Here is a 12,004-nt window from a genome sequence, read left to right as displayed (position 1 = left end):
TATATAGAGCACTGTTATAGGGAACAGAATTCGACAAGGTACCGAACAATTTGAATGTTGGTTTTCCTCTACAAAGCTGTGCACAAATCTTTAAACCAATGTCCATTTAGTGTACATCTTCTCTGCACTATATATGATGGTGCATTGGGGGATTTTTAGACACCACTACAAAATGACGGAACACCAAAGTAGTGCACTATGTAGTTTCGGCAACAGCTCTAGTTAAACAAAATCTTACTCACTCATTTACATTTGTGAGATCCTGCTGATGTGGGTTTTCTCTTTCGCAGTGCTGAACACAAAAACTATTTTAGGGCTAAAAGTGGACAATCGTTGTGGACAATTGTGGATGGTCTGTTGAACACGGCTGTACAGTAACCCTGCTTATCATTCAGATTGATGGCTTCTCGCTAAGCTGATTTGTTGTAATTCATTTTGTTAACCAAGTAACCAGGACAGCTATAATCTGATGAAGCCATGAGCAGAAGCCACAAATGCTGCTCAGATCCAGTCCAAAGGCTTGAAATTCTACTGTGACAGTGTCCCAAAATATACGTCTAAGCATCATAGAGCTTTTAAAGCAAAACCTGTGTAAAGAACTAGATAACTGAGCAGAGCTGCACTCACTTCACATTGCATTGAAGACCAGGCTAAAGGCAAAGGTCTATGAAACAAGCAGAAACTAAAAACGGCTGCAGGCTGAGCAGAGCATGGTTATATATCATATGGTTCAGAAACAAATTAATAACAATTGTGTTAATGTTAAATGGCCCTAAAATGGATGGGATGTATAAAAAAATATGATTCCATCATATTTAATGCAATGTTTTCATTTTCTATCTGATGTGCTGGAGCACTGAGACAAAACAACAAAAATGATGTCACTGCGTAATCGCTTACACACTGAACTCTACAGTCACTGGAGAACTGACCCTAGTTCAGTATTCTTAGTCTGAGGCAATTGCTAGGGCTATATATGGACAGGAGAAAATGAGCTCTTGTCTATGGAGCCACTTCAGCATGTTTTCATCACACTGAAGACCTGGTGCTGTAATTAGGGCAAGCAGCCTTAATTAGCTCCAACACTCATATTGTTTTAAAAGTGCCTAAGCCGATTAAAACCTGGATTAGTATATCTAATCTCGCAGGATTAATCCCCCACAAATGAAGCATCAGTAACGTGCCCTCATAATTAGGCTGCATCGAGCTGGGAAATTTTGGCAGTGTGATGGGGGCTGTACAGTGCTGGGTGAAAGATGCCTCACTCCTGGAGATGGTGATCCAGCTCTACAGCTGTTATCTTACCCTGAGAATCGATGCTGTTTGTGGACTATGTTTTAAGGGTGTGGCCAGTTAATGATCACTTACCAAGTTCAATAAGACTACTCAATTGTCCTGATCACTGACAACTTTCACATTCTTTCCTACCACTTATACGCAGATCGTACGGGTGCGGTAAGCCCCAGCCATGGCATTGGTCCAGTCCCTTCCGGTCACCACTGACCATCAAGCACCAGGCCTGGAGGCCCGTCCTCATCGTTCCTCTCCAGTATCACCCCCTTCTTTTGGGGCAATGGGCTCTGTGAGTAGCCTCATCCCCAGCCACACTGCATATCACGGCCGGACCAACCTGGAAATCACAGCTAAACTCAGACGAGGCACACCAGGCTCAGGACGGCTCCTGTCTGACTCTGCACATGAGGGTCCGCTTGGGAGCCGAACACCATCGAGCAAGAGGAAGGCAATTGCAGGTCGTGCGAAAGGATTTGGTGGGCGATCGTATTCCCACGAAGATCTGATTACTGACTGGAACGAGAACTGGTTGGACGCAGCCCGAGGCGGAGAGGAGATGCCAGTGGATGGACCTCCTAAACTAGTCCCTGTGTCTGGACAGTTGGAGAGGGTGAGTGCTGTGCATTTAAATAAAATCACTGCTCCAGACACTCCTTTTAATGAGCAAGTTTAGCTACATTACGGTGCACCCGTTACTGACACAGCTTTTTTTTAAATCGCCATAGAAAAGCACTGCCAGTATAACAGCCCCACTGCACTGGGAGCACTGGGCTGTGCAGCAGCAGAGCTGTCTTTTCCAGAGTGCTGGAGTTTCCAGCTAGTACCCTTGGATAAATTTAAGGGGCATTTCTGATCTATAGCTAATCATCCATGATCAGTACCTGACCTCACTAATGCTCTCATGGACGACTGCCATCATATCTTCACAGCAGTGTTCCAAAATCTAGTGTAAGGCATTTGCTGAAGAGTAGAAGCTGTTACTACAGCAAAGGAAAACCAAATTCCCTGTTATTATCTGTAAGCTCAGCTGTTGACTTCACTACACTAATCAGTGCAACTGATTTTGTGGTCCACAGAACATTCAGCAAGCCATCATTCGACCAACGGCTTTCAAACCTGTCGTGCCAAAGAGCAGGAACGCCATGCAGTACTTGTCACCACGGCTAGGGGGCGGTCTGTCAGGGAGTCAGGGAAACCTCAGCCTGTTGTCTCCAGATCAGGACATCACCCCTGTATCCACGGAGCGCCGCAGCTCCTACAGTGGAGCCCGGAATGGGCTTCTCAGCCAGTCCTTCACCATGACGGACTCAGCCCGGAACTCTTTAACCAATATTCCCACATACAGCGGCCCAGTCTACAACCTGAACCAAGTGGAAGCTACCAAGCCTGTGCTGAGCCATGGGCACTCCAATTCAGACAGCGGACGGTCGTCTTCCAGCAAAAGCACGGGGTCTCTGGGAGGCCGTAGTCAACCAGGCGTATCAGATATGGGGTCCGGTGGCCCTTCACCTCCACCTATAGAGGCCTACGAGGCCATTGTGAGAGACTTGGAGGAGAAACTGAGGGAGAGGGAGCAGGAGCTGCAGCATCTAAGAGAAAACCTGGATGAAAATGAGGTGGCAATTTGCCAGGTCAGTGCCAAGTAATGTTTTTGTGAAAGAAAGGTTCCTGGGAGATGCTGCCCTTTGGCAGTTGTTAAAGAAAAACGATCTCCCAAAGTAGATCAGTGAAGAGTAGTGGCTGTGAAGGGCCTAGGAAGGATTACATGTAGAGAGTACCCAAAAAGATGCCAAAGTGCCATTGGTATCAGATAACAGACATGCTATGGATCTGAATCATCTCTGTTTGTCTCTGTTGGCAGGTGTATGAAGAGAAGCAGAAACGCAGTGAATTGGAGATGGAGGAACTGCGACAGAGCTGTGCCACCAAGATGCAGAAGGCGTCACAGAAAGCACAGCGGGCGCAACAGCTGCTGCAGTTGCAAGTCTTCCAACTCCAGCAAGATAAGAAGAAGCTGCAGGAGGATTTCTCACAGCTTCTGCAGGAGCGAGAACGGCTGGAGGAGCGATGCGTCTCCTATGAACGGGAACACACACAGCTTGGGCCCAGACTGGAGGAGACCAAATGGGAGGTGAGAATGAGTGAGAAACGGTTGGTGTAACAAAATTGTACTACCACTGCAGTGGCACTTACTGTGATGGACTGGGGTCACCAGCACTTCACTGACCTTCCTGTGGAGCATGATTCGAATGTATGCCACTCAGGATTAGTGGGTCAGTCAAATGCTGTAAACTAAACTGAACTAGTTAAGGCCACCCGGTTAACTTTGTGTAGCCATCACAGACGATGCCAAATATATATCTATATTAATTATATAATACATTCTTGCCATGTTATGGTTATCGTAACACCTCAAAGCTGAGAGTGTAGCCTCAAACTTTTGTGTTAATTAATTACAAAAACATGCAATTACACAATTTTCTATTAAATTAAATGCAATTCTATTTTATTTTTATAGAGATTTTTACAACAAATGTTGTCACAAAGCAGCTTTACAGAGATCTGGGTCCGAGCCTCTTTTGAGCAAGCTAGTGGCAGCAGTGGCAAGGAAGAAACCTTGAGAGGAACCAAGACCCAAAAGGGGAACCCATCCTCCTCAGGTCGACACCGAATAATAATAAAAATCAAAACAGGAATAAAAACAATAATAAAACTAAACTGAATTTTAAAAAAAAAGGTAAATGTGCCATCAAGCCATACAAGATGAAAATGTGAGTGAGAATGATGAAGCAGTGAGGTGAGGATGAATCAATGCGAGGCCCTGGAGCAGGACAGCAGGCAGGAGGGTAGTGGAGAGCCAGGTCAGGCAGATCTAGGATGGAACAGCTGAACCGGGCATCTCAATACATGTGAAAGAAAGACAGAGAAAACAGAAAAGGGGGGAGGGTGATATAGCATGATAGGATCCAATAAATGGACTTGTATCAGCAGCAAGCAGACAGCAGGGGGCAGGCTCAGCACATAGGGGACAGACAAGAAAGGAGGCAATTATAATACGTTTGAAAAGCCAAGTGTAGTAGATCATGGTTTTAGGTAAATTCTAAAAAAATATATAAAAAGTAAATAATGGTTCAAATGGTCCCGGTCTGCTGCCTGCCATCGGTAGCTGAAGCCTAAGAGGGCACAAATGGCCTTGCGCTCTTGCAGTAGGTAGCTCTCCCCACATTACTACAATGTAATGCTGGCCGGCACATGCATCTGCTAATAGATGCATCAGAGTGTCAGAGGATGCACCAGTCCTCCCCTCCCAGTGTCAGAAGCATTCCATGTGATGGGAAGAGTACTAACTAGTGGGCTGGGTAATTGGCTATGTAAAATTGGGGAGTAATTTTTTTTATTATTATTATTTTATGATTATTATTATTATGACCATTTATAGAACATTGCTCATACTTTTACAGGCAATTCAAATACAGAAAAATTAAAAAGCACATTTTTGTATACAAAAAATCCTGTCACTACTAAATTAACACTAATGTTAATCTGTAAATAGCATTATGATTATGAGTGATCCACTCAACCAGCGCTAAACTGTTTACCCTTATTAGACTGCATTTTTCTTCTGGAACACTGTGTGATGCTCACTGACTCAAAAAAACTCCCTTACTGAAGAATGCAGAAGTACAGGATGTACCTCTTCAGACCTGGAGTCAAACTGTTAAAAGTCTTAATAAAGTCTTGCATGAGGCATTGGCTGCGTCCCAATTGTGTACTACCCACTAGTACTGTAAGGTATGTAACAGGAAATGGTGAAGTGTTGCTATTTCCACATACGTCATCACACGGTCGCCTGCAGCAATCTGACATCTGTTTCTAACAATTGTTCCTTGTGACTTCAGTATCTCCTCCCTTACCTTTTCCTCTTTGCACTGTGGGATAATAGTGATCACAGTAACAACACTCCAAAACAACTGGTTCTGATTATGCATTGTAACCTTAACTTTTATCTAGATCACATACCATATACTCAAAAATTACTTAGTATTTCTAATTAGAACGCAACTGGGATGCTCCCATTGTGCTCCCATTTTTAGATTTTCCATAAAATTGACAAAAATTCTATGAAGATTCATTTGCATTCGTTTGTTACATTGCCTGTGTGGCGAGACAACACATCAAGTTTCTTACCAGAAATAGAAGACACTTAAACGAATCATTGCCAAACTTCATTGCCATTATGCTAGTTGTACTTTTGTTTTCTAAGAATCTGGACCACCATGTAGAAATAATAGTGGCCAGGGAGGTCAGGCAGTGGTGGCTAGGCGGTTAAAGTGCTAGGCTATTAATCACAGGGTTTTCGGTTTGATACCCACTGCCACTGCTGGCCTCCTGAACAAGGCCTTCAACCATCTCTGCTCCAGGGGAGCTGTAGCACGGCTGACCCTAGCTCTGACCTCAGTTCCCCCAGCTGGGATACGCAAAGAGAATAATTTCATTGTACTGTATACTGGTATAATGACAATAAAATTATACCAGTATACTACATTGTTAGTTTGTTACCAAAGAGCAAATCTCATGGCTTTTCCCAAAATGTTTAACTGTTAGGGCTGAATTATTATGGATATTGGATTATGGTTATTTTTATTTGAGTTCATCTGAATTTATGACTTGACGCTGGTTGACTGAATATATAATAATAAAAAGTGCACTGATAAATAACACTTTTTCTTTTCCCATACTAATATTAAAATCTTGATCATCAGCCGGTACCAATACTTATACTTAAACAAATAACCCATCAAGCACAGACTACCCAAAAACACAGCTAACAGCATCTCATCCAACAGTGTGAGTGTTTGCCATTTCTGGATAGATTTGATAGAAGATCAGATCAGATATTTTTTCCCTCCTTCAATATTCCATCCAGCAATTTCTGCTGATATCGACCCGATACTTAGGCTAATAAAAAACAGCTGTTTGGGCCAAAGTAAGGTAAATTATGCTCACTAGACCCTTAATTTGACTACAATGCAATTCCAATGCCTGGACTCCAGTATACAGGGCTATAGAAACCTTGCAGTCTCTCACTTCTCTCTCTCTCTCTCTCTCTCTCTCTCTCTCTTCCCTCCTCAGGTGTGTCAGAAGTCAGGCGAGATCTCTCTGCTGAAGCAACAGCTGAAGGACCTGCAGGCGGATTTGGCTCAGCGGGTGGGAGAAGTGGTGACATTGCGTGGGCAGCTGCGGGAGGTCCGAGCAGAGTTGCAGAGCAGTCAGGGTCAGCTGCAGGAGGCGCATACGCACTCGCGGACGCGCACTCTGGAGCTGGAGGTGTGCGAGAATGAGCTGCAGCGGCGCAAGAGTGAGAACGAGCTGCTGCGCGAAAAGATGAACAGGCTGGAGGAGGAGCTAACGCGCATGCGGGATGCTCTAAGTGAATATGTCGAAGCTCCGCCTCTCATGCACACACCTGAGGCAGGGTTAAGCCCTGGATATAGAGGAGGAGGAGGAGGCGGAGCCATTCCCGAAGACCAAAGGCTGGCTAGTGATGGCGAGGAGGTCAAAGGTCAGCGCGAGAGTTCCAGACAGCACATAGAAATGCTGAAGGCAGAGCTCACACGCGAGAGACAGCTGGTGCTGGATCAGGCTGCTGCTTTTGAGGGAGAACGCAGGTGCTGGGAAGAAGAGAAGGACAAAGTGATTCGCTATCAGAAACAGCTGCAGCAGAACTACGTGCAGATGTACCGGCGCAACCGAGAGCTGGAGACGGCCCTGCGTGACCTCAGCCTCGAGCTGGAGAAGCGAGAGCAGGACGACGAGAGCAGCGGCAACGAGATCACGTTTGATGACGTAGCGGCAACCGAGATATAACACTGTCGATGCAAACTCGGCTCAAAACATGCAAAAGAGAAGCGCTAGTGTAACCCTTTCACATAGAGTTATTATACTTGAAATCACTGCACACAAATACACTGCCTGTCAAAAGTATGCAGACACGTTACTTTTCAATCAAGTAGGAAAAATACCTTCAAATGTTGTAAAATTAAATTAGAGATGGCACTAATCTGATGCCAGGTATCGGGTTTGGGCTGATATCAGCAGAAAATACTGCATCAGAGTGGGAAAACAGAATGAATCCGACTTGAATCCGTAACAAATCTGTCCTAAATTTAAGATTAAAACTTTAGTTTAGCTTTAACTTTAGCTTTTTGGTACATGCACCATAAGATGTCTGACCTCTGTACTCCACCAGAGCATTGTAAAGCCTCCGTCTTAGATTTTGTTCAGAGCAGGAAGCAGAGAGAGACAACTGCAGCTGCCTAAAAGCTACCACACACCAGATGTGAAGCTCTGTCCGAGGATCTCTGGGGCCGTGTAGCAGATTGCTCAAACCAGAGCTTTAGCACAGAAAAAGCACTACAGGAACAACGGCAATAAACAAGACTTGTATAGACTTAATGGACTACAGCCTTCAACTTCATTTGATGTATTGAATCCAGCCAAATTAATCCAAGCTAACTCATTTTCTTCAAATCACTGTTTTTAATCTAAAAGCAAAATGTATGAGATGAAATACAATGTGGGGAGAGTAGTAACATTAGCTGATGTGAAAACAGACACTTAGCACCTGTCTGTCTTTCTCTCTATGAATTTGAAGCCACAAGTCCATTTTGAAGCTGCTATTTTAACTTACAACTTTGCAATTGAACAATTTAAGCTTAAATAAGCAGCTTCAGAATAATGCCCATGCTTCAAAGACTCTAACAGGACAAACTGTGTCTCGAAGTTGCACAAGACTTCCCACCAGAACTACGTCATATTTGTGTAAAAGCCTGTTACATTGCTCTACTGCCTCAGTCCACATGTTTCTTTCACTTCAGAAGCTGGTTCTGGATCTCTCAGCTCGTCCAGAAATGCATGTGTACAGCTGTCCACAAGGTGGAGCTCATAGCACAAATTAGATTTACGGCAGTGGTTGAAAATTTAATTACACTCCACAACTGTAGGGGGAGCCCAGGAGCAAAAAAAACACCAATTCTTGCATAATGATGCTTTAAGGCAAATACAAAAGAAAAAAAACAATATGGAGAGCTAGATGTCCGCATATTTTTGACAGGCTGTGCTTCCAACCCTGCGGAAGTCATTAATATAATTTGTATTTTCTGTATTTAAATAAATATGTCACATTGAGTGTGACTATATAGTGTAGGCTAAGTCACCCCAACAGTCTTGAGGTGCTCTCTGTATGCGTGTAGAGCATTATTAATGCTTTTGACACCTTGCATTTCTATTGTGTATGTGGTACCAAAAGCATATTGTGGTTGTATTTGCCATACAGCGTCGCTGCACACAGTTCTGTTGTGTTTAATGCTCTCGTTGCTCTCGTATAAGTGGGCTGTGATATCAAATGTCACAGCAGATAAATATCTATTTTTGGAAATGCTCTCGTGGGATATGTTGCCAAAGCAATGTGGAAATCCTTTGTCTGATATTTGGAATGTTTTACAGATAACTCAAGACAAGAGTCACTTAAGTGCAATTTGTGTGTGATGAGTTTGTGTGTGGTGCAAAAGCAAAAGCAAAAGCAAAAGCGGATGTCCCCCCTGATCATCCTTCGACTATAACCAGAGGTTTCTTCAGAAAAGAACTCGGGGTGAGCAATATGGCAAAACTAAAAATATCACTGTAGTTTATGAACGAGGTCGATCAAGCAGAATGCACCAGCAGTTGGCGGTGTAACATTCAGTTCTTGGGATGATGTTTTATGATACATGCAGGTGTTCAGTGTTTTAGAAGTACTGACTATACCTGTAGTATAGTGCATCATGATTTAATCACCATTTAATCAGTCATATTGCCCACCCCTGTCCCCACCTCTTTACTATAGTTGAGATGTAATCAGGTAAAGAAACTTAATGGAGTTATTTACAGAGCATTCACATACATGTGTTAGATCCCCTGAGCTTACACCTCTGAAGCTGGAACTCTGGGTCTAAGCTGTTTTATCTCGGAGAAGGATGAATGGTGTTTTCAAACATTGCTGCTATCGCGCCCTGCGGTAAACAGGCCTGATCCATTTTAGCATGCATAACTTTTTCTCTTAAATGTCACAGGATCCTCTAAATTACAACATTTTAAAAGAGGCATCATATATGGATATGAATATTGCTACATGCAAGCTAACAGTGCTTTGTACTGGTGATTGAGACCCCACATGGCAACCCCACATACCCCACACAAACCAGCACAGCAGGCATGTGCAAATGTGGAGGTTAAACTGTTTTCTAGTAAAAATATGCTAAAATATTTAATTTACATTTAATACGGTACAGTTAGAGACTTTTCTGGAACATCAGCATGTCAAACTTGCGTTATGATTCAGCGCCATTTCCTGTAAATTGAGGTAGCCCAGTAGCTATATCAACATTTTATGTATCAACAACCAAAAGTCAATTACAATTCAATATATTTCAACAATATTTATTGTCAGTTTTCACACTGAACCGGACAAATTATAAATAAATACTGTAATTAAACACTTTCATCTAAACCTGTACTGTAAAAGCTAAAAAAGATACGCCGGCTAAAATAGACACTCAAAATGAAATGGCTCTCAAAAGTTTATTGGTTATAGGTCCAGATCTGGATAGGACAGTGCCTGGGCCCAGACCCGGGCCACAGTATGCCGCTGCCGTAGAAGAACCACTTTTGATTGCATAAAGAGATCTGAGGTTTTTGTAAAAGAGATCAGTGAGGGTGAAGAACTTTTACATTGGTAAAGAACCTTTTCCAATCAAGTGACGGTTCCTTAAATCATTTAAAAGGTTCTTTACACTCACAAAATTCCTTCACAAGCACGGAAGGAATCAGCTGGTCATTTTAAAATATACTCTTGTGGCTCCTTAATCTTTAAGAGTGTAGAGTACAGTTTGAGTAGCTGGTGTTATATAATAGTGTTAAAGTTCAGTTGCAGACTTACTGACATGACTTGTTCATTTTAAGGGCAAAAGTGTTCTTGTGCTTGTAGATGGATGCAGCATTATTTATGTTTCGGTTAAAAAGCCTTGGTGATGGTTGGGGGGAAACCTTGGACAGAATGTATCAGGTTTGGAGTTGTTTACCACAGGGTCCGATAGCAGCGATTTGTGATAGCAGCAATTCGCAATAGCAGCATTTATTTTTTTTCCTAGAGAAACAGTGTTAAGACTCAAAGTCACTTATGTGGGCATGATGTCAGCTACAGAGGAACAACTCTAGAGATCTGCTAGGGGCACTGATCCACCTTATCCTTGTACCAGAGTACTAGGAAATGTAGTGCAGTAGCTTAAGGAACAAGGAATTTGTACCCACTAAAACTGGCAAGCGTATTGAACTCTTTTCGACTCATGCCCCAAAACAGGGCAAAATGTCCTGCGATAGACAAACTTCCATGAGAATAGTTAGGTTTTCTTATCATGGGAATATATTTTTCCTCCACAAATAAAAGGCAACATCTTATAAGGAAAATGAAGTCTTTGTTTCTGCAGTAAAAATTAAAAACAAGCTTTGTTGAAATACTATATATATATATATATATATATATATATATATATATATATATATATACATATACACATATACATATGTATACATAGAGAGAGATACTATAGATATTCACTAATATATTGTGTATATTAATTAATACTGTATAATTATAGTGTAGCCACTGTGAATAGACCAAAGCATTGTCACATATTTTATGATTCTGGTTGTTTTGCCATCATGATGTGTGTGTCACACAGTGTGACAGTGTAAATGCTCCTTGTGGCTATATTGTATTTTTTTTATTAACAGTATTTGTATGAAGTCATTATATTGTATATTTTTCATGCTGTATATTTCTTGTACTGACTGTTTTTAATAAAATCCAGCAAATAAATGTTGCATTAAGGAATCAAACTGCAGATTATTGATAATACATACTTCTTAATGATTAGTCAAGACAAAGAATGAAAACAGGCTGAACTGAACAGTAACAGACTATACATACCCATAGGGAGAAAAATATATGAGCATGTATTTTTATACATTTTAAGTACATTTAAAATATATATTGCATTTCATTCCAAAATTGGGAGCCCGACCGCAGTATTCCTATTAATGACCTGGAGATATTTGTCGAAGAGATCAGTGAGTGTGAAGAAGTGAAGAAAAAGTGAGTTTTAAATTGGCCAAAAACTTTTAATAATCAAGTGACGGTTCCTCAAACTTTTGGAAATCCTTGTGGCTCCTTTAAGAGCGTACAGTTTCAGTAGCTGGTGTTATATAATAGTGTTATATAACTATTGTCATGACTTGTTAAAATACATTTCACACACTGTAACATATTTCAGAATAAACTGCCTACAAAACAAATATATATTTTAAAAAACATTTATTTTGAAATATATGGGAAATATGGTTCAGATACACAGTAAAAACGCAGTTGGATCATTTGATATATATCTTGTTTTGTTTTTTTTTAACCAAGACTAAAACAACTGAATTTTATATTTATTTAATATATTAAATAAATATATATAAACAGGCCAATTTTTTATGTATTTTTTAACACATGGAAAAATATATATATAATTAATTCATCTTTTTTTTTTTGGTCATTTTCATACATAGCAAAAATATATTTGATAAATACATTTCGATTTTTGTTCCCAAAATACTAAATTAAAATCTG

At 41.3% G+C, this 12,004-nt stretch overlaps 1 protein-coding gene across 2 annotated transcripts in view; it reads left to right on the top strand.

Annotated features, from left to right (window-relative positions):
* The window catches only part of lzts2b (leucine zipper, putative tumor suppressor 2b), a 40,246-nt gene extending 29,020 nt beyond the window's left edge, over positions 1–11,226 (top strand). For both annotated transcript variants that reach the window (XM_072667681.1, XM_072667682.1), the window contains 4 exons: positions 1,442–1,903; positions 2,370–2,924; positions 3,155–3,424; positions 6,427–11,226. In XM_072667681.1, coding sequence (XP_072523782.1) covers positions 1,469–1,903; positions 2,370–2,924; positions 3,155–3,424; positions 6,427–7,161 — 1,995 coding nt within the window. In that variant the 5' untranslated portion in view covers positions 1,442–1,468 and the 3' untranslated portion in view covers positions 7,162–11,226. The remainder of the gene's footprint in view (positions 1–1,441; positions 1,904–2,369; positions 2,925–3,154; positions 3,425–6,426) is intronic.
* The last annotated feature ends 778 nt before the right edge of the window (positions 11,227–12,004 follow it).

This window comes from Salminus brasiliensis, chromosome 22, assembly GCF_030463535.1.
Source record: "Salminus brasiliensis chromosome 22, fSalBra1.hap2, whole genome shotgun sequence".
Classification (NCBI taxonomy): domain Eukaryota; kingdom Metazoa; phylum Chordata; class Actinopteri; order Characiformes; family Bryconidae; genus Salminus; species Salminus brasiliensis.
Note: the sequence above shows the minus strand (reverse complement) of the source record. Positions and strands in the feature narration are given on the sequence as shown.